General features: G+C 41.6%; 1 protein-coding gene across 1 annotated transcript; it reads left to right on the forward strand.

Moving 5' to 3' along the window:
* Positions 1–959: 959 nt before the first annotated feature.
* On the forward strand, positions 960–24,134 carry rps15 (ribosomal protein S15). Its single transcript, XM_034183454.1, has 4 exons — positions 960–1,045; positions 1,363–1,448; positions 18,728–18,962; positions 23,961–24,134. The coding sequence occupies exons 1-4, from the start codon at positions 1,043–1,045 to the stop codon at positions 24,072–24,074; spliced, it is 438 nt and encodes a 145-aa protein (XP_034039345.1). The 5' UTR covers positions 960–1,042; the 3' UTR covers positions 24,075–24,134.
* The last annotated feature ends 250 nt before the right edge of the window (positions 24,135–24,384 follow it).

Consider the following 24,384-nt stretch of genomic DNA (forward strand, 5'->3'; position numbering starts at 1 on the left):
AAAACTTCTCTTATCTCTCAGACATTAAATATTGAAAACGCTGCCCATGTATTGATGCTTTCTGACTCTACAAAACGTAGATGATGAAGCCATTGTCCCGTCTCATTCCATCGCAAAGGCGCCAATTAGAAGTGGGCGGATCGATCCTAATATTGATAATATCGACACCAGCACTGGTATTGATATTGAACGATCCTCGTGTAAAAAGATCGATACTCAAGCTTTTTTTCTCTCCCGCACGCACTGACTGCTGCGCACGCAGATTCATCAAAGTCTGCTCTCTGTAAGAGCAGTGCTGCGCTGTCACACAACACAGAGCAGCGCACCCTCTGGTCTTTTGTTGTTGCGCCGTCACGTGGCTCAGCGGCACCAGCCAATTTTGTTGTGGTGTTTTAATTTTGTTGTATTGCGGTTCCTCCGGAGATTTTGTTTCAAGTTGTGTTGAGTGATATTTTTTAAACAAAAATGTTGATTGTGATAATATTTTGTTGTCACGTACAATGTTTGGTGAAATTCTATCCTAGGTCTTTTGGATCCTTTAGATCTATGAAGCTTAAATATGAAATGTATTGGTATCGGCGATACTGGGCCTGTATTTACTTGGTATCGGATCAATACCAAAATTCCCAGTATCACCCACCTCTAGCACCAATAGGCTGCATTTGCATGTGCATTTATGTACCTGTAGTTTTACGTGTTCTAATCTCGCGCTGTCTTTTTTTCACAAATATACATGTTTATAATCTCGCAAATTTGCGTGTTATTTCTGGTAAATTTGCATGTTTATTGTCGTATATTTGTGACTTTAAACTCGAAAATGTAATCTCCATTTTTCCCAAGTCTTTGAATGGCCCTAATACGCCGTCGTATGTTAAGAATACATACTCTGTTAAGAGGTAAAATTTTGTTTTGCCTTCCTCGTGCCACTGAAGCATAAAATAAAACAGGCACACTGGTGACGACCCGGAAGCTCAATCCAAATCGCGCGATATTCCGCCTGACGAGACTTGCGGGTTTCCTTTTCTGTCTGATACCAGGCAAGATGGTAGGTACTCATTTAATCGTGAAGGTTTTTGCAACGCAATCTCTAGTCATCTGAGCTGAATGATACTTTGTAGGGTAGCTCATTGTGACAAACGACTAACCAGCAAGCCTGTGAATTAGTCGTAAATAAATGGTTGAGCAGGATGTTTACTAAAACTGCATTATGTTGGTGTTAGCTTTAACCGGCCGCGGCTATGCTACTTGTATCGATGACGAGCGAAACAGCCCCGCGTGTTGACACTGAATATAGTTATTTGGTATAGGTATAGTTGCTGACAGTTTTTCTTTTCTTTTTTCTTTTTTGGTGGTGTCTTCCAGGCGGACACTGAAATCAAGAAGAAGCGCACCTTCAGGAAGTTCACCTATAGAGGTGTGGACCTGGACCAGCTTCTGGACATGTCCTAGTAAGTCTGCTCACCACTAAAACACGTTACCAGGCCATACGTGAAGTGGCCACTAAAACCTGTGTAGGTGTAAGTTATTTCACAGACGTGTTTCACAAAAGATAGGCTTAAATTTAATCTGAACTCAGTTTCATGAAGGTGGAAGAACATAAATGCTGTATTTACTCTATAAGCCTTTTCATACATCCTTTGCGATTACCCTAAACACTTTCTCCACCTCATGAAGCACACAAGAAAAGCTGCTGTAGAAAATTCCTCTGTGCTTCCGGAGCAATTAGAGGTAGTTTTATTAGCCAATCTGTGACAGCAAATGATTAATCCGCTACGAAATAATTATTTTATGTGACGTGTCCAACGTCATAAAGTGAAGCATACAGCGGGTCGCATTGGCACGGCGAATTGCGCAACAACGCATGGGTTAAATGCGTACAAGTGCCATTGAATCATGCTGCTTTTCTCATCCAGCCAGCCAGAGTCGAGTTCGAGTATCTGATCGGGGAATGATTTGCTGTCAGCCTCTTTTAAAAGGGCAGCGGAATCTGTCATGTTGCTCTATTGTGATACATATCCGTGTGTTTGATCCCACGGGTTCCGATACCAACGTAATTCACGTATCAGAAAATACGATCCAACCTGCAACATTTTCCACTACCGGAGAAGAGCCACTGTGAATTCTCTCAACTGCTGTTGTTTGCTCTCTGCTTGTTTACTGCCGAGCGAGAGGAGGAGAGGGGGAGGTTTTTGTAGCCGGGCTATGTGAGAGCTTCTGCAGTGTTCTAGCTTAGCGGCAAATTTCTGCCTGGTTCAAACTGTCTGTTTGTCAAGCATGGATTTTCTGAAAAATTAACTGAATTGTTGCTGAAAATGTGTGCTAAAAAGTTAGCCACCTCATTGTCACACCAGCTCAGCCTGCAGCCGAGGAGGAGAAGCTGAACAGAGAATCTGTCCGCTGAAAGGGAAAAAGTCTCCATTAAAATCCTGCACGTGAACGTCGGTGATGATACATTTATTTTACAGTTGAAAGGCTTTGTGTTTCCCAAAAGTTCGAAGTTTTCGCATCACGAACAGCAAGAGAGGAGGGAGAGCGAGCAAGAGATAGGCAGAGAGAGAGAGTGTGCTGTCTTTTTCTCTTTAAGTCTATAAAAATAAGGCTATAAATGTCTGTAAAAAAATAAAATACTTAATTCTTTCACCAACACATCAAATCTAGGCTTTCATCTTAAGCCTGGTTCACACGACAGGATTTTAAAATTATCTTTAGTTTTCCAAAACCTGAGAGACAACACACGTGAAGATAAAAAATAATGGATCTAGCAGGTTTGGTCGTACAGTGTGTGGTGTTCAGCCACACAGTAAGGACAAGAACACCACACACAAACAGATTTCAAACAAGAACATACACAGCTCAGACAGGAAATCTCGCAAAATCTCTCAAGATTAAACGTGACTTCAGAGTAAACAAACGGAGGTACTTTGAGGACTATTTAAAACGGAGGGAAAAAAACGATAGAAAAAGAAAAGGCGTTCTTTAAAGGAGTGTAGACAGCGCGACCACTGGACTTTCTGGTAAGTCAGAACAGCTGTTTTGATTTTATTTTCCGCTCCGTACGTCCGTCACCTCGCTTTCTGATTGGCTGCATGTCACATTCAGCAGGCTGTGGGCTCGTTTGTGGTCGGAGGACACAACACACACTGTGATATCGGACCAAAAAAATCCAACATGTTGAATATCCCTGATTTGCAATCGGAGCGCTCTGAACACACCACACATGGGAGGAATATCTGATAAGATTATCTTTAGTGTCATCACTGTTGTCGGGGCGTCCTTAAGATTGTCGGAAGAGGAAGATCGGGTCCGATATAGGCCTAATTATCTTGCCGTGTGAACCCGGCCTTAGATACGCCTTCTGGCAAATTGTAGCTGAACTTTCAGGCCTCCTTTTTAAGAAAATCCTCATATAAAATCAACAATAATGATGATAATATCAAAGCAAGCAGCATTGGTATGGGATCAGAAAGGTATCGGTATCAGTACATATCTAAATTCAGGGATTGGATCGGAAGTGAAAAATTGAGGATCGGCCCATCCCTAATCTAAATCACAGGCACATGTACCTATAAGCCTAATAAATGAATCAGAACATGCAGGGATATGGGATAGGCTGTTACTTCTTCATTATTTACTCGAGGCGCCATTCACCAACCACACCCATGATTATTTTTTTTTTATTCTTTTATGATAAATTTCACACTCTTGGAAATACGAATGTCGTGCATAAGATTTATAGATACCCGCAAAGTGAAGCAGTGATCAGCTGATTCAATGTTTACAAATAGACACTGCCTGGATCGTGGTTGACGAGTCGGGCAAAACCTTAATTTTCAGTTTGTGTGCAGCATAAGCTTCAGCTTTTCTTTCTTGGACACAAATACCACGGTTTCACAAGAAATCTTTCAAGTGATCAACACGCCAGTGGGAAAAATGATCAAGGTCTCTGTTATTCTCGCTGCCCACACAGTCAGTCATGATGCCTTGAGACTGCAGTTTTCACCTCTTGCTCTTTGACCTCACGCGCGAGACCCGGAAGAGAGCCAGAGTGTGAAAAAGCTTATTCGCCCTTTTGAGCTATCCCATAATCCTTGTGCGCCAGAGAGTTGCTGTAGTTGAAACAACATAGAGAATCCACATGTACAGTCAATTAAATGCAAAATTAGGGCCTAAAGCAATTGACGTTTTTTTCTGCTGTGCACAAAGTAACATTGTCACCTGTTTTGAACATAGCGTACCACAAGTTACACTTTGTCAAAGCCATTTAAAGATACCAATCTTGACTCACTTTTTTGTGGATTAAAGTCCCTAACTAGGACTCTTAGTGCGGGTAAGAAACGAGACTCGTCCGCTGTGTCACACCGGAAGTTTTATTCGTCCCTCATTAACGTGGCTTTTTCGTGGGGCAGCCAACTCTCAGGCGTGGACTGGACCATTAACATCTGCCACTTCGACGGTTCATCAACTGAAGTTAAAAATAATGTCCTCCGTTTTGTGGGACTGCCACTGTTACTTTTTTTTTTCTCGTCTTTTCTTTTCCCGTCTGCATCTATAGTAATGGTAAATGCCACACTGGCAGAACCATTTATGAACATTAATACATATATATGCAGTTTATTCCTGCAAGACAAAAGGTATGTAGTGCGTGTGTGGCCCCCATCCACCCTTCCCGATCAGGCTACAACATCCTACTCAAAGCCAACCGACAACTTCTATCAGGAAGGGCCGACCACCAGAACATGAAGACAGACAAGAACGAAAGACAAGTGGTGAAGTCAGTAACTGGAGTGATGAGAAGCGAGACACCGAGGAGAGGGGGCCCCAACCATACAATTTAGCAGGACAAACAACCACACGTGAGCAAGTAGTGACAGCAACAGTCTGTTGTCTAATTAGTGAGCATCCATACCCTAATCTACGACACCAGAGTCTTGATGCCCTTGAGAGCACCCAAAACCGAATTGTGGTGATGGCCACAAACACACAGCCATCCACGGACACAGACCCAGATCACAGCTAAATATCCAATCACTACTGTGGCTGGTGTGTTGGGCCAAGACAAAAGTACAGAACCTTACCATATGACGTGGACCACTCTGGCACATCAGAAGCCATACGGCCGACTGCACGCAACAACGGGAATGGGTCCAGGGCGCGGGGCCCCATGAGAAAAAGGGCAGCGGACGGGCGCAGGGGCCAGGAAGGGCAGCCACCAGGGTTCGTCGTGCGCCGGAACGCGCTTCACTAATAAAATGCTTTTCTTCCATGTGACTCATTCTCTGCCACTGCCTGTTACCGACTGTGCGTCTGTCCTCCAGGCTGCAGGTCTGACTGATTAAAAACCTCTCTCCCTCTCCACCGGACTCGCTTCTGCTGCTTTTCCGGCTCAGTTCCGAATGTCCAGGTGTTCGCTTGCTTCAGGCTGTCTGCTGGAGCTTGTTTGAAGCCCATTTGCCGTAGAAAATCACTTACAAATACAAACTCTTTTACTACGAGAAAACAGCAGCAATGTGATTGTGACAACAAGTCGTTTGCTAACTCCTCACCACCAAAATGAACCTGGTACTGGTAGCTCATATCACAAGTGAAAACTCCATTCCTGTTGAAATTTGGGAACTCTCCTACCATGCAAAAGCATGTGTGGAATGCACACATTCACTTAGTATAAAATAGCTCTGCTGTTGCCATGCCAATTATAAGACAATGACATCATGCCATCTTACTCAATTTTATATACATTACTCTGGAACAAACGGGACAAACAGTGTTGTAAAGGACAATAAGCAGGATGTTAAAGAGCAAACGTCACTTTCCCCCAGAACGACGTGAACAGGAAGCGATCACAGCTCACAACAATTGCCATTGAAAATAACGGAGAAACAACCTGAGCTTCTCGCATGTTTACATAAAACAAACACAATAACGTCTGTAAACCCAGATAATATATTCACAAGAGCTTTAGGCACAATATACAGAGTTTTATGTTGCAATGTTAATGTGGTGAACTCTTCAAAGTTTTACGAGATTTTGCGGGATTTGGAACCTCAATAGGGCGAATTAAAGGTCTATTAAAGCCCACTCCCCTGACTTTTTTTTTTTAAAGCATATTACATATAGTGAAATTCAGATCATTCAGATTCTTTATTGTCATTGTAACCAGTACAGTGAAAGGTAAGGTGAAAGCCTTTCAGTGCAAATGTAAACCACACACAGACTTGAAGGTCTGGAGAAGAAAATAAAATAAACATAAAATTTAACCGACTGAAAGAGGGACGAGTGACGTGAAAGTGTTCACGTCACTTGGGAGGAGCTCGGAGTGGAGCCGCTGCTGCTCCACGTCGAAAGGAGTCAGTTGAGGTGGCTCGGGCATCTTTTCCGAATGCCCCCTGGACGCCTCACTGGAGAGGTGTTCCGGGCACATCCCACTGGGAGGAGGCCCCGGGGAAGACCCAGGACACGCTGAAGGGACTACATCTCTCTGCTGGCTTGGGAACGCCTTGGGGTTCCCCCGTAGGAGCTGGGGGAGGTGTGTGTGTATCGGGAGGTCTGGGCGGCTTTGCTTGAGCTGCTGCCCCCGCGACCCGACTCCGGATAAAGCGGAAGAAAATGGATGGATGAAAGAGGGATGTCCAGAGCACAAATTTTAAATTGAATTTTAATTTTTTTTTACAAGAATGTAGCAAAAAAAAAAAAAAAATAGATTGCATATAAAAATGGAGAGAAGCTGTGGATATTTCAGTGGCAGTGGATATTGCACATAAACAAATATTGAACTCATTTCAAGTGACGTGGCTATTTGGTTTTATATAACGGCTGAGTGGATCCTTGTCATTTGATTGGTGCTTTGTATGTCGTGCCCTGGATTATTTGTCCCATTTGTGTTGGCGTTGGTGTGATTATTTATTTTGTTGCTGCACTGAGGAAGAACGCAGTCTTGTTGTTGTTGTTTTGTTTTTTTTGGGGGGGGAGTACACGAAGTTGGTGCATGGCATCGCTGATGACATCAGAATTATTTTTGGACTCGTATTTAAAGTTCGTGTTGGATTGTTGATGTCAGAGCAGCAGTGACGCACCAAAGCTGGACAAATTTCTGATGTGATTTTTCACTGGAGTGAGGACGTACACAAACTATTTTTTTTTTTTTTGGAAGTACACAAAGTCAGTGCAGTGATGCACCAAAATATAAGTCCCTTTTCTGTTGTTTATAAGTTAATATAATATCAAATGACAATTCTATTTTAGCTGTTATATAAAACAAATAATGCATGTTTTTACATCCTTTCAGTGGAACTAATATTTGATTTGGTGAAAGCTGGAACATACCATTCACCGAGGCCTTGTTGAATGGTATGTTCTAGCTTTCACCGAATTAAATATTTGTACCATTGAACTCAAACATTCATTATTTGTATACCAGTGGCATTCAAAGCTCTAGCAGCAGTTGTGTAGAAACTGTTTTTCAATCTGTTTGTACTTGCTTTAATGCCCTGTACTGTCTGTCTGACAGCAGTAGCTCAAACAGATAGTGGCCGGGTGGGATGGGTCCTTTAGGATGGTGTTGGCTCTCCTGCGACAAGAGCCATGAAGGTCTCCCGGTATGGGTAGAGGGCACCCATTGATCTTCTCTGCCATTTTGGTAATGCTCTGGAGCACTTTCCTGTTTGCCACAGTGCAGCTGGCAAACCACGTACAGAGGCAGTATGTTGTATGCAGTATGCTCTCTGTGGTAGAGCGGTAAAAGGATGAGCAATCTTTGATTTATGTTATTTTTCCTGAGGATTTTCAGAAAGTGGAGTCTTTGCTGTGCCTTCTTTACCAAATGCATGGTGTTCCTGTCCCAGGTCGGTTTCTCCTCTGTGTGGACTCCCAGGAAAGGAAGAAGTCCCTTACCCTTTACACACAGGTCCCCCCCAATGGGCTGAATGTCTGTATTGTTTCTCCTGAAGACTATGATTAGCTACTTGGTTTTGGATGTGTTCAGGAGCAGGTTATTTTCTCTAGACCACACCATCGTTTCAGCCCTCGAGTAAATATGATAAGTGATATTGTAGATTTCTGCGTGCAAGCCAGCCTACACTATATAGACACCTTTCTTTTCCATTTCTATCCATGATGCATCGTGCGACGCTGTTACGTTGGGTAAGCCGCTCTAAAGCGGGAGCGTTTAAAACGCATAAGAACACTGTAAATGCCTCCATTTCAATGCCTCATACTCACTAATCAGGATTCTTTGAATGAGGCTACAATGAGAAACTGAGGGGGAGCGAACTTTATAAGGCAGAAACTGGTCTAGGTTGTCACAAAAGTAGTGAAACCAAAACACTGGATCAACAACTGAGCTAAGTTTCACACTGTCCCTAAAGCTATTTGAACACACATCATTTGTACAAATATTTCCAATGATCACAGGTGGGTGAAGGAAAAAAAAAAACAACCAAACAGCAGTCAGGGACCTCAAAATGTAATGGTAAATGTTGAGTAAAATGGCCAGATTTTACAGTTTTTAAAGCTGGTAATTGTTATATTATTGCATCATATATTACTTTACTCATTTCAGAATTATTTTTCTCTGTAATTTGGTTAATATGCTCCCAATCTTTTGAGCTTCATTGGCAGTTAGCCATGGTATCATCTGGGTATAACTTTTCTGGTAACATCATGGCTGACCCGGATTACCGCTGCTGTGCATGTGCGTCAAGGATGGAAAGGCAGTGGAAGGTACAGCGGCAGCTTTGAGAGAAAAGCTTTAAAAAAATTGACAATGTTGATTATTAAATTAGTCACCGACTATTTTGATAGTCGACGTAATCATGGCTGGTTGACTAATTGTGGTAGCCCTTCTGGGAAGCACATGGCTACAGCCAATCAGACTAAAGGGGCACGGTGTCATCGGACGGCTGTTTGCTTTTAACAACATAATAGGGATTAAAGTTCTCCGTCATTTGGGTTGCATGCTTCGAGCAGATGCCATCCTGATGAAAAATCAAGGCTGGATGCTAGATATAAAATTGATCGCATTCAAAACGTTCAGACTGCAAACCAGGGGTGAATCTGGACCGAAAGAGGGTGTTGTGGGGGGGGATCTGCCCTCTGCAACACCCCTTGAGTAAAGGTCCACTTTTGAAGGCATTTTTCATGCTACTACTACTTATATAATTGTAATAATAATAATTGTAACAGCTAAAATGTTTAAATCAATATAACTCTGGGCCTAGGTTTTGCTGTAGTTCTGGAATAAGTTTAACTGATGAACTGCATAAAAAACCCTGCAATACTAAAATTCCCTCGGCCGTCATCTTTACACACACGAGGTCTGTGAGAAAAGTAACGGACCTTATTTTTGGAATGGCTCAGAGACTGCTGCTTTGTTTGATAAAATTTTTTTCAAAACTGTAAGGCACAACTGAGTGGACACCATTCGATAAATTCAGCTGGTTTTCGGTGAAAATTTTAACGGCTGATGAGAGATTTTGGAGTTTTACGGTTGCTGTAAGGACGGCCCACGGCGCCTGACGGTGATCTGCGCTCACAGACGGCGTCGTCTCGCTGTTTCAAGCTGAAAACTTCCTAATTTCAGGCTCTGTGGACCCAAGACGTCGTGAGATAACAGAGAACTTTCAGAAAAATTCGGGATCAGGAGTTTATGCGGACATTCCACTGTTAAAGGAGATTTTGTAATGAAAGAACGTGCGGGCAGATTCGCATGTCGGGCCGGACCCGACCGCGAGGGGTCGCCACAGGAAAAACACCTACGTTGGAAACCTTACGGACAAGTTGGAACATGCCCAAGCTGTTAAACAATTTCTCAGATACTCACTTGTTGAAAGCCATCAAAAGCCGCCTGAATTTTACAAATGGTTTTCAACATGGAGGTGTTTTTCATGTCGCGGCGCAGACGGATTTGCCACATCGTCACGGATCCGACTCGGCAAATTCGTCCACACGTTCTTTCGTTACAAAATCTCCTTTAACAGTGGAATGTCCGGGTAAACTCCTGATGCCGGTGTCACGGTCTGAGATTACCACCAGTCTGAATTTACCAGGTAAAATTAGACTGTAGCAGCCACAGTCTGAACTTACCACCAGTCTGATTTTATCATCTTGGTATATTGAGACTTGTGTGTTATTGACCCTGGTCCAAATTTGCCAAGCAAATATATTTAAAATTTTTTTTATTTTTTTAATTGGAACCAAATTCCTGTCACTTTCTATTGATGCTTATTGATTTAACCATTATAATTCTGGTTACTAGTTACCTAGCTAGTCTGAAATGTCCAGCCTGCAAGGCTGAATTTATGTCCTACTTGAAGTTTTCTGAATCAAAAGTGTGTGGAAAATGCAGTTATTTCAAAATACATCTGCTCAGTTGAAGATCGCCGCAAGAAATCATAATTCTAGACCTCCCGGAAGTTGACCGCGAAAAAAAATCGATTTGCGCATGCGCGTGGTAAAATGAGACCGGCGCAAACTCAGACCATGACACCGGCTTCTTCTGAAACTTCTCTGTTCTCTGACGACGTCCTGGGTGAACAGAGCTTTAAATTAGGATGTTTTCAGCTCGAAACAGCCAGACGGATGCCACCTCCGACCGTGCCGCACCGATCTGCTTTGTGGGCTGTGCTTAAGCGAAAGAAACTCCACAATCTCTCATCAGCCGTTAAACTTTACACCGAAAACCAGCTGAATTTCTCGAATAATGTCCACACGGATATCCCTCACCGGTCCTGAAAAAATTTGATAAAGCAACGCGCGCCGTCTCCAGCAGCGTCTCAGACAGAGATTCCGACGGGAGGGGGAGTCCACACCTCACTCAAAGCCTGCCCACAGGCGAATGACGTCACCGACAGGCATGACAAAACTTACGCATGCGCACGAGGGTTCAAGCTTGTCTGAAGTAAAAACATATGAATCAAATCCATTTATTTTTTGAAAAAAATAAAAAGGACCGCTTTTTATATCACAGACCTCGTGTGTGTGTGTGTGTGTGTATATATATATATATATATATATATATATATATATATATATGTGTGTATATATATATATATATGTGTGTATATATACGAGGTCTATTAGAAAAGTATCCAACCTTATTATTTTTTTCAAAAAACCATATGGATTTGAATCACGTGTGATTACATCAGACATGCTTGAACCCTCGTGGGCATGCGAGAGTTTTTTCACGCCTGTCGGTTACGTCATTCGCCTGTGGGCAGTCTTTGAGTGAGGAGTCGCCCACCCTCTCGTCGATTTTTTCATTGTTTAGGAATGGCTCAGAGACTGCTGCTTTGATTGATCAAAATTTTTTCAAAACTGTAAGGCACAACTGAGTGGACACCATTCGATAAATTCAGCTGGTTTTCGGTAAAAATGTTAACGGCTGATGAGAGATTTTGGTTTGGTAGTGTCGCCGTAAGGACGGCCCACGGCGCCTGACGGCGATCTGCGCTTCGAGGCGGCAGCGTCTCGCCGTTTCAAGTTGAAAACTTCCACATTTCAGGCTCTGTTGACCCAGTAAGTCATCAGAGAACAGAGAACTTTCAGAAGAAGTCGGCATGAGGAGTTTATTCGGACATTCCATTGTTAACGGACATTTTGTAATGAAAGAACGTGCGGGCAGAGTCGCATGTCGGGCCGGACCCGACCGCGGGGGGTCGCGACAGGAAAAACACCTACGTTGGAAACCTTAACGGGCAAGTTGGAACATGCCCAAGCTGTTAAACAATTTCTCAGTTACTCACTTGTTGAAAGCCATCAAAAGCCGCCTGAATTTTACAAATGGTTTTCAACACGGAGGTGTTTTTCCTGTCACGGCGCACACAGATTTGCCGAGTCGTCACGGAAACGACTCTGCGCGCACTTCTTTCATTAAAAAATGTCCTTAAACAGTGGAATGTCGGCATAAAGTCCTCATGCTGGCCTCTTCTGAATCTTCTCTGTTCTCTCACGACGTCCTGGATGAATTAAGCCTTAAATTAGGATGTTTTCAGGTCGAAACAGGCCGACGACGGCGCCTGGAAGCGCCGCACGACGTCCCGCTCCGTGGGAAGTCCTTACACCGACAGAAACACCCCATAATCTCTCATCAGCCGTTAAACTTTTCACCGAAAACCAGCTTAATTTGTCGAATAGTGTCCACTCGGATATTCCTCACAGGTCCAGAAAAAAATGTTGATAAAGCAACGCGCGCCGTCTTGAGCAGCGTGTGAAACAAAGGAATTCAGCCGAGAGGGCGGGACCACATCTCACTCAAGGCCTGCCCACAGGGAAATGACGTCACCGACACACGTGAAAAAACTCACGCATGCGCACGAGGATTCAAGCATGATTGGTGTAATCGCACGTCATTCAAATCCATATAGTTAAAAAACTAAATAAATAAAAGGGTCGGTTTATTATCTAATAGACCTCGTATATATATATATATATATATATATATATACTCAACAAAAATATAAACGCAACACTTTTGGTTTTGCTCCCATTTTGTATGAGATGAACTCAAAGATCTAAAACTTTTTCCACATACACAATATCACCATTTCCTTCAAATATTGTTCACAAACCAGTCTAAATCTGTGATAGTGAGCACTTCTCCTTTGCTGAGATAATTCATCCCACCTCACAGGTGTTCCATATCAAGATGCTGATTAGACACCATGATTAGTGCACAGGTGTGCCTTAGACTGCCCACAATAAAAGGCCACTCTGAAAGGTGCAGTTTTGTTTTATTGGGGGGGGATACGAGTCAGTATCTGGTGTGACCACCATTTGCCTCATGCAGTGCAACACATCTCCCTCGCATAGAGTTGATCAGGTTGTCAATTGTGGCCTGTGGAATGTTGGTCCACTCCTCTTCAATGGCTGTGCGAAGTTGCTGGATATTGGCAGGAACTGGTACACACTGTCATATACGCCGGTCCAGAGCATCCCAAACATGCTCAATGGGTGACATGTCCGGTGAGTATGCCGACCATGCAAGAACTGGGACATTTTCAGCTTCCAAGAATTGTGTACAGATCCTTGCAACATGGGGCCGTGCATTATCCTCCTGCAACATGAGGTGATGTTCTTGGATGTGTATGGCACAACAATGGGCCTCAGGATCTCGTCACGGTATCTCTGTGCATTCAAAATGCCATCAATAAAATGCACCTGTGTTCTTCGTCCATAACAGACGCCTGCCCATACCATAACCCCACCGCCACCATGGGCCACTCGATCCACAACACTGACATCAGAAAACCGCTCACCCACACGACGCCACACACGCTGTCTGCCATCTGCCCTGAACAGTGTGAACCGGGATTCATCTGTGAAGAAAACACCTCTCCAACATGCCAAACGCCAGCGAATGTGAGCATTTGCCCACTCAAGTCGGTTATGACGACGAACTGGAGTCAGGTCGAGACCCCGATGAGGATGACGAGCATGCAGATGAGCTTCCCTGAGACGTTTTCTGACAGTTTGTGCAGAAATTCTTTGGTTATGCAAACCGATTGTTTCAGCAGCTGTCTGAGTGGCTGGTCTCAGACGATCTTGGAGGTGAACATGCTGGATGTGGAGGTCCTGGGCTGGTGTGGTTACATGTGGTCTGCGGTTGTGAGGCTGGTTGGATGTACTGCCAAATTCTCTGAAACGCCTTTGAAGACGGCTTATGGTAGAGAAATGAACATTCAATACACGAGCAACAGCTCTGGTTGACATTCCTGCTGTCAGCATGCCAATTGCACGCTCCCTCAAATCTTGCGACATCTGTGGCATTGTGCTGTGTGATAAAACTGCACCTTTCAGAGTGGCCTTTTATTGTGGGCAGTCTAAGGCACACCTGTGCACTAATCATGGTGTCTAATCAGCATCTTGATATGGCACACCTGTGAGGTGGGATGGATTATCTCAGCAAAGGAGAAGTGCTCACTATCACAGATTTAGACTGGTTTGTGAACAATATTTGAGGGAAATGGTGATTGTGTATGTGGAAAAAGTTTTAGATCTTTGAGTTCATCTCATACAAAATGGGAGCAAAACCAAAAGTGTTGCGTTTATATTTTTGTTGAGTGTATATACACACACACACACACACACACACAGTGGCTTGCAAACGTATTCAGCCCCTTAGTATTTCATGCATTTTAATTTGTTTATGGCATTTCAAATACAAAAAGTAGATCAGGCTTCTCAGTATAAAAATGTATAAAATTATCTTCCTTAGACTCAAACCGAAAGTAAATCTGTACAACTTGATGTAAATTAATTAAAAATATAAAAGCCAAGGTGATGGGTTGCATAAGTAATCAGCCCCTTTGGTATAAAAAGCGAAGTGCACATCTCGGGCCGCGCGGTGCATTATGGGTACGCAAAATTTTTCAGTTGCCAATCCACATGCGATGATGGCAGAAAGCAGCGAGGAGTGCTATGATTTGGATTATTTCAGCCGCTGGAAAGTTGATGATTTAAAGCGTTTTTGTAAGCTCCTTGGATTACCTGTTACAACCAGGACTACGTACGGTAGTGGACAGAAATGGAGAGAAGAGCTGGCTGCCCTTGTGTATGCTGCATCATTACAGAAACTACAGTTGGTGCCGACGAAGGAGGAAGAGAGAGCTGCTGTCGAAAATGACCAGTCCTTTTTGATAGTTGGAGACAAATTTCTGACCCCTTGAAGGCAACTGACGGATCGTTAGACGAAGTCCAGAGTCTGAAACTGTGGATATTGCAGAATATTTGCTAAGCAGGGATGAGAAATCGCTACTCCACCGACTTTGTAATGACTACAAGGAAGGTGGGTCTCGCATATAACCTCTTTGGTGTCACGTTTGTTTTGAAAAGTTGACAGACATACAATGATATGTGCATTCATGCAGTTCGTTTATAGAACATGTCAAGTTCAGTATTATGCGCCACGTCATTCATGGCACGACATTACAGTGATAAGCCGATGAACGAAAATGGCGCTATCAACCACATTATAATTTGTCACGTTTTCATTATATTGACCAAATAAATGTGTGCACGAAACTTACAATTTTAGTCCATCTTTTATGTCCGTCTGGATCTTTGTTTTCTGTGGCGAAATTGTGTAGAATGAACGGAGGTTTACAACCACATTTCTTCTTCTTCCCGTCTTTGTGTGGACTTGACGGAGCTTTGCAATCGTGTGTTTTCAGCCAACTTTCAAGCCTATAAATTCCGTTCGAGCATTTGAAAACAGCACAATGCGCACCCGTCATTATTGTATGTGTCGCTTAAGGCTTAAAGCCTTTGAAACAATCCCTGTAAGCCTTATGCTACTGTATACGAAATTCAGTGGGAGCGGTATGAGTTTGGTAGTTGGAATTTTTGTTTGACCCACACATGCGCAGATGCGTTGCGCGATTCGCTTATACCTGTAAATCAGTTTAATTGCGAGTTTTCTTCAGACAAGTTCAGGGGATGGATACATAAACATTTCCAGGTCACTGAATGTCTTGAACTTATTTACATCAGTTATGAAGAAATACAAACAGTATGGCACTCTATGGCAAATCTGTGTGGAGTAGACAGTTCTCAAAAACTGAGTGACTGTGCAAGAAGGAGAAGAGTGAGGAAAGCCAACAAGACACCCAGACAACCCAGAAGAAGTTACAGGTTTCTGTGGCTGTGTTTGGAGAAATTGTGCATGGGGCATGTTTTGCATTTTGTGTCCCCAGTTATTAGGGGTGCTGGGAAAAATTGATTCACGTTTGAATCATGAATCTTATTTATTAAGACTCTGAATCGATCCAAAATGTCCAAGAATCAATTTTTAAAAAGCAATTTTTTGAACATTTTCTTGCTTACTCGCTGCATGTACTCTTTGTCAGGCAACGGCCTCTGTACGACAGCATCCCCACGAGGGGAGGGTCTGGCGTGCTTCAAACATTTGTGAGCTGCAGCTTAGCATGGCGGACGAAGAGCTAATTCAGCCAGCACCATCTTTGCTGAAGGCAAATGTTTGAGCACATTTTGGATTTTATTTGCTGCGTAAGAAGGAACTTGACATGACTTATGCAGTGTGCAAAATCTGCAAAATGAAAGTCAAGTACTTCAGAAACACTTAAAATCCGCAAGCCCACATGCGACGCCATCACCCGGAGCTAAAAGAAGTGGAGCGGCGGTCTCTGCCGACTACTGACCAGCGCACACTCCATCACTTCACTTAACTGCCAGCCAACTCTGAACGAGCAAAGCAGATAAGTAAATTTACATCTTTAGAATCACTTGATTAACCTTGTAAAGCTGCAGTTTCTTAAACATAAACATTTTTAAGTAATATAACTATTTCTCAGAGCTCCTTCAATCAAAAATCGATTCTGAATCGAATCGTCACCCCAAGAATCGGAATCGAATTGAATCGTGAGTTGTTGTAAGATTCACATCCCTACCAGTTATACAGCTTTATGATGAAGTGGTACAGAGGAAGATTTTTTTTTTTTCTCACCAAAACATTAAATCTAGGCTTGCATCTCAGATGTACCTTCTGGCAGATTGTAGCTGAACTTTCAGGTCTTCTTTTTAATAAAACCCACCTCTGTGCCACTTCATCATGAAGCTGTATAACTGGGTATACAAAATGCAAAACTTGCACTGTGCACAATTTCTCCAATCACAGCCACAGAAGCCTGTAACTTCTTCCAGGTTGTCTGGGTGTCTTGTTGGCTTTCCTCACTCTTCTCCTTCTTGCACAGTCACTGAGAACGGTCTAATCCACACAAATGTACCATAGAGTGCCATACTGTTTGTATTTCTTCAAAATTGATGTAAATAAAGTTCAAGATATATTCAGTAACTTGGAAATGTTCAGGTATCCGTCCTCTGACTTATCTGAGGAAAACTGGAAATTAAACTGGTTATTTACAGGTATTATACCAAAGGGGCTGATTACTTATGCAACCCATCATCTTGACTTTTATATTTTTAATTAATTTATATCAGGTTGTAGAGATTTGCTTTCAGTTTCAGTCTAAGGAAGATAATTTTAAAAATTTTTATATTGAGAAGCCTGATCTACTTTTTGTATTTGAAATGCCATAAACAAATTAAAATGCATGAAATACCAAGGGACTGAATACTTTTGCAAGCGCGTGTGTGTGTGTGTGTGTGTGTGTGTCTATTGTCTTGCTTACCGTTTGTACGTGTTTAAGCAAGCCCCTCTATTTTGTTATTTGATAGTTTCACAAGGACCACAATGAAAATAAGCGTTTATGGTTTGCGTTATCCGTGTGTCATTGATTCATTCACCTCTGTATGTTGATTTTGCAGAATACAATCAATCATTGGTGTGCGTGCCTGTGCACCTACATAAGCTTTTGAAAAGACTGCAAGTTACCTTTGACTGCGCATCATGCGCATCCACGCTGACATCCGGGAGATGTCTTTTAAATCACTCCAGAGGTGTTATTAGGTTACAAAAACAGTGTTTTCAGAATGGTCCTGTCACACCTTGACAATTTCGCCATTGATTGCCGACCATATTAAAAACACAGCATACGCAAGCATTCATCTAATTAGTTTAGGATAACTTTATATATATATGTGTGTGTGTGTGTGTGTGTGTGTGTGTGTTAAGAGCATGTTTAAGCATGCTGATACATGTCGTAATATGACGAGCACCTAGAAAAATTTTGGGCATGCTTAAGATTTTGTATGCTAGTGTAGAACTCGTACGTCCTGCATATGTGGGACATCAGTTGTAGGTAAGTTATGCGATGATTGACACGTAATTTACTCAAGTCAAAAATGCATCCCTTAATACTGTTCATTCAGTGATAAACGTTTTCTGGAAATTACCAGTAATCCGGGTTTTTTTCACTCGCATGGTGAACATTTCCGGGTTATTTTTGATAACATAAGTTGGAATCCATTCATTCAGTTCCACACCAAAACAGTTGGTGGCGGTAATGCACCGTGTTGGTTTGCAAGCCACCAATAATCTCCCAAGAAGAAGGCTTTTGTTTTTGTTTTGGGAGTTTATTAAGTCATATTTTTGGGGACTACACGGTGGTTCTCCTAATGGTTTATTTTGTTGTGGACATTAACTGGGAACAACTGAGCAGTATTAAATTGCATGCGGAAGTGATTGTGCAAGAAGCCGTTTGGCGGTAGGTTAACATTCATCGTGGTTTTGTTACAGAAAAAAAAAAGTCCAGACATCCAGTACTTTAGGTCCTGTGTGTTGCAGTAGCCTCTGAGGATCTGCTGCTCAAGGCCTGTTCTGTATCCACTGTGTTTTCTTATCCTACATTCCATTAACTTTGGGACGAATCATCTATGTATTGTGGAGTTTACATGTCTCAGCATAATTGGCATTGATAGGCTGGTCCAATTTTGGTATGATTTCAGTTCTCTTCAGAATTGAACTTGAAATTGATGCCTTCTGTGTCAAAAAATAGGCCATCATGGAATGAAAAATTTAAAGAGAGAAGCGCTTACGGTGAGCGTTGTTGAGCAAAACAGCTGCCGAGTCATGCTGGCAGCTGCAAAGTAGTCTTTCTGTGGTGGATCTGTCAGGCCACAAGCCTTAATGGATGGCTTTTTAGCTTTCACTTTAAAACTTACTAGCACCATGGCCTATTTACAGTTTTATTTTTATGTTGAAATTAAAGTGCATTTTGACTTTGTTTTTACACAAACCAAGCACTATTAGACTTGGAAAAAAAATCACAGTTGGACAGAAGTTGATTTTCCTCCATTGTCCTCTCTCTGTGTGTAGTGAGCAGCTTATGCAGTTGTACTGCGCCCGCCAGAGGAGGCGACTGAACCGTGGCCTGCGCCGCAAGCAGCAATCCCTCCTGAAGCGTCTGCGTAAAGCAAAGAAAGAGGCTCCTCCCATGGAGAAACCAGAGGTGGTCAAGACACATCTGAGGGACATGATCATCCTACCTGAGATGGTCGGCTCAATGGTTGGAGTGTACAACGGCAAGACTTTCAATCAGGTTGAAATCAAGGTAAGGGTCTGAATATCAGGTAGAAGCTGTTGAATAGACCGGTGTTACAAAATGAATGCACATGCTCAGCGGTATGCAAGTCTCGTGTGGCTCAGCGTGAAGTCCCACCTCCGCTCTCAGCTTGTGGGGAAAGTGTGTGTTCCACCCATGAAGAAATTTATTTATTTTGTAAACTTTTTTATTTAAATAACTGTGCATTCTAGCTATATTTCTGTAGGAATTCCTTATATTCAAACAAATTTTATAATTAAAATTTTACTTTAATTCAATCATTTATTATGATTACTAAATAATTTGGTACTTATCGATGCCACGCTATTTCACTGAGAAATTACACTCATTCTGACCCAAACTGTTATGAAGTTACACTGAAACTGATGGAATTTTGACTTTGTTTTTCATGACTAAATGTCAAAACACGTCGAAGATGTTGAATTTACTCGAATAAAGTATCCTGGTAATACAAGTGCGTGACATGCACCTTCTCCCTCACTGCGCTGCACACAGCAATCACGTGCTCAGCTGAAAAGAAGACAACTTGTCTTGTTTTTGGTGTCCAAAAACAATGCACCCAGAACACTATATTATAACACTGAGAGATTTCTTTAAAAACATGATTTGTTCAGAAGCAGTTTCCACAATAAGGAATTCAAATATTTTCAAAACAAGAGTCTTCTGTTAGTTTTCTGCAGGCTGTGATGATGAATCCAGCTGAAACAATGAAACAGGTCAAAATAAAATACTTTATTGACTTGGTTTGCCACTTTGAAACATCCTAGCCTACATTGATTTCCTGAGTAATTAATTATTTTTTTCACGTGGTTACAAGTTTCTGAGCTTTCTTGGACTGTACGCGCGGTAACCAGTGAAATCCAGTCACCGGTTGGGCTGTGTGTGAACTGAACACAGTTTGTGAAAAACTGGGCTGTGAAGTGCAGCTTTTCTGCAAAAGCCACATTGATAAATTTGCTCTTCACCGTGTTGATCAACACTCTGATCAAATCCAAATAAAGGCATTTTTAAAAAAAATTAGTTAAACTTGATTCACTTAAAGGTTTGCGTCCTTTCTCTTTGTGTTGCAGATCACCGAGTGGATTAACACACAGTGACATGTTTATAAAAATGCACAAACACACTGCTTCACTTTAAATTTGCAATTGAACTATTTCAGATGTTCACCACAGACCCTCTTTATCTTAAAAGGCTCAATTTTAGTCATTGTGCCGCTTTGCACAAGTTGTAGCTTCTGCTACATTGCATCTGCCTTTTGTTTTTTGTGGAACTTCTACAAAACGCTTCCACAGTGGAAGTGTTACAGCTTGGCATAGGTTCTACAGTATTTTCAATGTGTCCTGAAAACTCCTGCAAGATATTCCTATATTGCCATGGGCAAAAAACTGTCAGTTTTTTCCAGTATTGTGCAGCCCTACCTGACATGCACCAGGTACAGTTAAGAACTGTAGTGTGATGTTTCATTTATGCTTTAAGAAGGCAATGTGCTGCTAATCATAGACGTACTGAGCTAAGCTGCTCACGCCTGACAAGTGATAAATCATCATCAGACATTGAAATGTACCACGAGATTCTTCATGTCTTCAGCTTTGTTATTGTAGCTCTAACCTTTCTAAAACTGGAGTGTGTGTGTCTGGTGTGTGTGCCAGCCCAGCCCAGCAAGTCAAATTCACAGCATCTTATAATGGCTAATTCTTGACAAAATCAAACAAGTGCACATTAGCATCCAGGCTAAAATGCAACACCCTCACTTCCTGATTACATATATCTGGAAGTGTTTGAAAGGGGAACTCTGAATTTTTATCTAAAGCTCTGTTTTTACCAGTGGCCAAAATATGGCCATTTGTGTCCCTCCATCTATTTGTGCTCAGCACAAGTTCAGTCCTATTACTGCCAGTGTCTTCAAATTCACAGGGAACTTTCTTGGAACCCAGACCTTGCAAAACTGAAAGATGTCTATGCATGACAGCATCAGTTAACACTGCCTGCTGCTCTGTGTGAACAGAGAGCAGAGCCGGTCAGGAAAAACATGCCTGGAATCGGTTAGAAATTTTTTTTCAAAATTGCAATATTGTTTATCTGCAGACAAGAACGAACATAAAGTTGCCTGAGTGATTTCATTAAAAGTTAGGTTTGTTTTTGAAAGATAGAGAAACTAAAGAATTTTTTTTAATGAATACCAATAGTTCTCATTATTGTTTAAACCATTAGGGTAATTTGAATCAAGAGATTTTTTTTCTTTGAGTTATCCTCTGAAATAAAAAGTGTGTGTGTGTGTATACAAGGTGTCTCAAAAAAATGTACTCAAAAGTATTTTGACAGCACAGAAAAAAAACAATATTATCAGACATTTTCTGCATGACCGTGTGGCCGAAGCATGTAATTTTTGTCCCCAATGCACAGTTTTTAAGTCTTTTTGATGCTTTAACAGTTTCTTTTGCACCACATGATCAATGTAACCTCCTTGTCTGATGTTTCCTAAGAAACAAATCATCTGTCTCCAGTTTTCCTGAAAACCACCAAGCAAATTCAAGTCTCCTTGCCATTTGGTGGGGAGTTAGTTTGCTCTGAGACTGAATTTTATATGGAAAAAGATGCAAGTCGGAACATAGGATGTGTTGCATAGAACTCAACAATTTTTGTTCTCTGAATGAGGGTCAACTGTGGCATTTATCCTGGACTTTAATGTCTTGCAGAACAAACTTTAGGGTTTCTGAAATGGGAAAAACACCAATAATTCCCAGTAAAACAATTTCCTGGTATTCATATTTCAGAGTACTTTTGGATACATACATACAACCCCTCGCGAAAATTATGGAATCACCGGCCTCGGAGGATGTTCATTTAGTTGTTTAATTTTGTAGAAAAAAAGCAGATCACAGACATGACACAAAACTAAAGTCATTTCAAATGGCAACTTTCTGGCTTTAAGAAACACTATAAGAAATCAGGAAAAAAAATTGTGGCAGTCAGTAACGGTTACTTTTTTAGACCAAGCAGAGGGAAAAAAATATGGAATCACTCAATTCTGAGGAAAAAATTCTGGAATCATGAAAAACAAAAGAATGCTCCAACACATCACTAGTATTTTGTTGCACCACCTCTGGCTTTTATAATAGCTTGCAGTCTCTGAGGCATGGACTTAATGAGTGACAAACAGTACTCTTCATCAATCTGGCTCCAACTTTCTCTGATTGCTGTTGCCAGATCAGCTTTGCAGGTTGGAGCCTTGTCATGGACCATTTTCTTCAACTTCCACCAAAGATTTTCAATTGGATTAAGATCCAGACTATTTGCAGGCCATGACATTGACCCTATGTGTCTTTTTGCAAGGAAAGTTTTCACAGTTTTTGCTCTATGGCAAGATGCATTATCATCTTGAAAAATGATTTCATCATCCCCAAACATCCTTTCAATTGATGGGATAAGAAAAGTGTCCAAAATATCAGCGTAAACGTGTACATTTATTGATGATGTAATGACAGCCATCTCCCCAATGCCTTTACCTGACATGCAGCCCCATATCATCGACTGGAAATTTACATGTTCTCTTCAGGCAGTCATCTTTATAAATCTCATTGGAACAGCACCAAACAAAAGTTCCAGCATCATCACCTTGCCCAATGCAGATTCGAGATTCAGCACTGAATATGACTTTCATCCAGTCATCCACAGTCCGCGATTGCTTTTCCTTAGCCCATTGTAACCTTGTTTTTTTTCCTGTTTAGGTGTTAATGATGGCTTTCGTTTAGCTTTTCTGTATGTAAATCCCATTTCCTTTAGGCGGTTTCTTACAGTTCGGTCACAGACGTTGATTCCAGTTTCCTCCCATTCGTTCCTCATTTGTTTTGTTGTGCATTTTCGATTTTTGAGACATATTGCTTTAAGTTTTCTGTCTTGACGCTTTGATGTCTTCCTTGGTCTACCAGGATGTTTGCCTTTAACAACCTTCCCATGTTGTTTGTATTTGGTCCAGAGTTTAGACATAGCTGACTGTGAACAACCAACATCTTTTGCAACTTTGCGTGATGATTTACCCTCTTTTAAGAGTTTGATAATCCTCTCCTTTGTTTCAATTGACATCTCTCGTGTTGGAGCCATGATTCATGTCAGTCCACTTGGTGCAACAGCTCTCCAAGGTGTGAGCACTCCTTTTTAGATGCAGACTAACGAGGAGATCTGATTTGATGCAGGTGTTAGTTTTGGGGATGAAAATTTACAGGGTGATTCCATAATTTTTTCCTCAGAATTGAGTGAGTCCATATTTTTTCCCTCTGCTTGGTCTAAAAAAGTAACCGTTACTGACTGCCACAATTATTTTTCCTTATTTCTTATAGTGTTTCTTAAAGCCAGAAAGTTGCCATTTGAAATAACTTTAGTTTTGTGTCATGTCTGTGATCAGCTTTTTTTCTACAAAATTAAACTGATTGAACATCCTCCGAGGCCGGTGATTCCATAATTATCGCCAGGGGTTGTACATACATACATACATACATACATAGATAGTGTATTCAGGTTTTTGAGAATCTTACAAATTAAAAAAAAAAAACAGGAATCAGATGTAGTTTAAATAATGTGTAGGTTAAATCCTTTCTAATACGATGCTGCATTAGAAGAGAGCAGCAGTGGTTAATGAATGAAATATAATCTTGTTCATCAGGAGAACAGTTTGCCACTCTTTGCTGCCTCCACATTGTTTTACCTTAAATCCTAGGATGCGATCTCAAAAGGGTTTCTATGAAAAGATAGATATGAACAGCTTATGACTTGGCTGTGAAAAAAATTCAAAGGACGATGTTCATTAGTTTTTGCATTTAATCCCTTACACTGTTTCAGTGTTTCAAGTGTAGCAAGTTTAAAGTAGATCCTGTCTGAAGTACTGACTTAAGTAGACTCGTGCAGATATCTTCATCAGGTTGTGTTGTGTGTACTTGTACCAAAATGTATGTTGTTGACTAACTTGAAGCTGGTCTCTGTCTTTGACAGCCTGAGATGTGTGGTCACTATTTGGGTGAGTTCTCCATCACTTACAAACCTGTCAAGCACGGTCGCCCTGGTATTGGAGCAACACACTCTTCTCGATTCATCCCTCTGAAGTAGAATGCCTGTTTTGTTTGTATAAATAAAAAAAAAAAAAATAAAGCTGGGTGTGCCACACTACTCCCTTGTTTTGTGATATTTATGTTTTTAATTAGAATGAGTGTAAATGGAATTCATGAGAGGGAGGTTTTGGCTTTTTAGTGTTTCATTAAACATTGCAGTTGTAGAAGGTGGGCCTTAGGGGTTTGTCCTACAACTGTCTGCCTCTTCTGAAGGATACTGCACACTTCTGCCATGAGAACAAGACTCAGGCAGCTGCATCATTACCTCACAAACCATTCTTTCAGAAATGACCACTGTTCTGATCAGT

This window comes from Thalassophryne amazonica, chromosome 12 (genome assembly GCF_902500255.1).
Source record: "Thalassophryne amazonica chromosome 12, fThaAma1.1, whole genome shotgun sequence".
NCBI lineage: Eukaryota > Metazoa > Chordata > Actinopteri > Batrachoidiformes > Batrachoididae > Thalassophryne > Thalassophryne amazonica.